This window comes from Populus euphratica, unplaced genomic scaffold, assembly GCF_000495115.2.
Source record: "Populus euphratica unplaced genomic scaffold, PopEup_1.0 scaffold522.1, whole genome shotgun sequence".
Taxonomy (NCBI): Eukaryota; Viridiplantae; Streptophyta; class Magnoliopsida; order Malpighiales; family Salicaceae; genus Populus; species Populus euphratica.
In genome coordinates this window covers 108,181-110,642 of record NW_011500397.1, presented here as the reverse complement: position 1 = coordinate 110,642, position 2,462 = coordinate 108,181, and the positions used below count along the sequence as shown (strand labels likewise).

Below are 2,462 nucleotides of genomic sequence, written 5' to 3'. Positions count from 1 at the left end.
CTTCGATTCCACATTCCACTCATACACTTTTATCGCCACAATCCCTCAATGCACGGGAAAGACCCCGTCAAGGTCATCAGAGAGGCAATTGCTAAGACACTAGTGTTTTACTATCCATTTGCTGGTAGGCTGAGGGAAGGGCATAACCGCAAGCTCATGGTGGAATGCACTGGGGAGGGTATCCTGTTTATAGAAGCTGACGCTGATGTTACACTTGAGCAGTTTGGCGATCCACTTCAACCTCCATTTCCTTGCTTGGAGGAGCTCCTCTTTGATGTCCCTGGCTCTAGCGGGGTGCTAAACTGCCCTCTGTTACTTATTCAGGTAAATTTTCTGTATTTTTGTCCACTACGCTGGTCCAAGACTTAATCTGTCCGTGTCAGCTGGTAATAATTACACAGCAAAAATTATTAAGGGGGCAACAAATCATTCTGCGTATCAAACACTACGAAGTCTATCAAGCCATCATAAGAGTAGACTGCTGGCAAAATTATAAGCTACTATATTGGTGAAACCTACCAAGATTAATTGTATGTTACAATTTTTTTTTCTCTTAGTTGTTATAATTACTATAAAATTAATTAAATTTTTATTAAAAAATGATCTCAAAATTTTAATTTCAAATCGTAATCTTTCTTGTTATTAGTGCAAGTTGAGGAGGAAAAAAATCACATCATACAAGTTATATTTATTAGGTTTAATATTATGTTCCTGCTTTGTGTTGATGATCTAAAAATTCCAATCAACTAGTCAAATAGGCGTAATTCGCTAATACATCCACTCATCAAATCATCTAACAATCATGTATATATATGCTGTCTAATTTATTATGCAAATTGGCAGGTGTCACGGCTCAAGTGTGGTGGTTTTCTCTTTGCCCTCCGCCTCAACCATACCATGAGTGATGGCCCAGGATTAGAGCAATTCATGGCAGCGGTGGGTGAGATGGCCCGCGGAGCCAACGCCCCCTCTGTCCCTCCAGTGTGGGAAAGACATGTCCTTAAGGCAACTGACCCGCCTCGAGTTACATGCAGACACCTAGCGTACGAGGAGGTAGCTGGCTCCACGAGCTCAATTCTTACACATGATCATCTGGTTCATCGTTCATTTTTCTTTAGCCCTTCAGATATAACTGCTCTTCGAAGATTGGTCCCACCTCACCTCAGCCATTGTTCTACTTTCGAAATATTAACGGCATGTCTTTGGATATGTCGGACCATTGCCCTCCAACCCCATCCTAATGAAGAAATGCGCATAATTTGCCTCGTCAATGCACGTGGAAAATTTAACCCTCCATTATTACCAAGAGGTTACTATGGCAATGGTTTTCTTCTTCTAGCAGCAGTAGCAACTGCAGGGGAACTTTCGAAAAAGCCAATTGGATATGCTTTGGAGTTGGTAAGGAAGGCTAAGGCGGCCATGACTGAGGAATGCATGCGATCTACAGCTTCTTTGATGGTGAGCAAGGGAAGGCCTCTTTTTACTGTGCCAGGGACCTACATAGTGTCGGATTTGAGACATGTGGGATTTGAAAAGGTAGATTTCGGATGGGGAAACGCTATATATGGCGGGACTGCAAAAGCCGCCCCCGAACCTGCAAGCTTTTATATTCCATTTACAAATAAGAAAGGAGAAGATGGGATCTTGGTACTATTTTGCTTGCCATCTCCTGCTGTGGAAAGATTTTACAAGGGGCTTGAAGGCATGCTAAAGGGACAGCTAGTTAGTAGTGGAGCAAATTCCAAGTTAATCGTATATTCTTCATAAGTTAAATTGTCTACTCTTATTTTCTGTGATCTAAACTAAACTAAGTCCATTATATTACTACGCTTTGATAGCTAAAATATAATTACTCGTAAATGGTGGGTGTGAAAGTGAGGATGAGTGATAATAAAAACATACAAAAAAAAACACGAGAGAATGAATAATATGTACTACGTATCCTTTATTTTTTAATATTAGTACAATATTTACTTTTCATGTCCATTCAGCATGTTCTATGACTATATATTAATAATTTACTGTGATTATGATTAAGTAAAATTATACATAAATACTTTGTTCCGGTGATTGTTTTTGTAACTATGATTTAAGAAAAATAATTTAATTTATGGTTGGATATGAAATAATGAAAGAGGACACTAGTTTTTTTTCATACATGACATTGAATATATAATACATATGTAAGATCAACTACTTGTAATATAAAAATTTCTGTAATTCTCTTATTAAACTTGAAGCTATTTGATGGGGATGATAAAAACTTTTGTAATTCTCTTAATAAACTTGAAGCTATTTGACAAGGTTGGGGGTTGTCATTGAAACATTATTTTACAAGTTTGACAATAATTTGTGGCTGAAAAAAGAAAAGAAAAACACGATGCTATAACAGAGATTTCAAGAAGAGAAGAGGTTAGGGGAAGAAACTGTGAACTATTAATGGAAACAAGGAGATGATGAGC

At 37.9% G+C, this 2,462-nt stretch overlaps 1 protein-coding gene across 1 annotated transcript; it reads left to right on the top strand.

The window, feature by feature from the left end:
* The first annotated feature begins 6 nt into the window (after positions 1-6).
* LOC105114397 (benzyl alcohol O-benzoyltransferase-like) lies at positions 7-1,783 on the top strand. The gene is made up of 2 exons (XM_011010928.1): positions 7-324; positions 844-1,783. Exons 1-2 carry the CDS (start codon positions 49-51, stop codon positions 1,765-1,767), a joined length of 1,200 nt encoding a protein of 399 aa, XP_011009230.1. The 5' UTR covers positions 7-48; the 3' UTR covers positions 1,768-1,783.
* The last annotated feature ends 679 nt before the right edge of the window (positions 1,784-2,462 follow it).

What these genes read in the sequence shown, in the direction of transcription:
- LOC105114397 (XM_011010928.1), top strand. Translation starts at nt 49, where the DNA reads ATGCACGGGAAAGACCCCGTCAAGGTCATCAGAGAGGCAATTGCTAAG. An exon ending in GCCCTCTGTTACTTATTCAG is followed by an intron (nt 325 to 843) that starts GTAAATTTTCTG and finishes GCAAATTGGCAG; the next exon opens with GTGTCACGGCTCAAGTGTGG.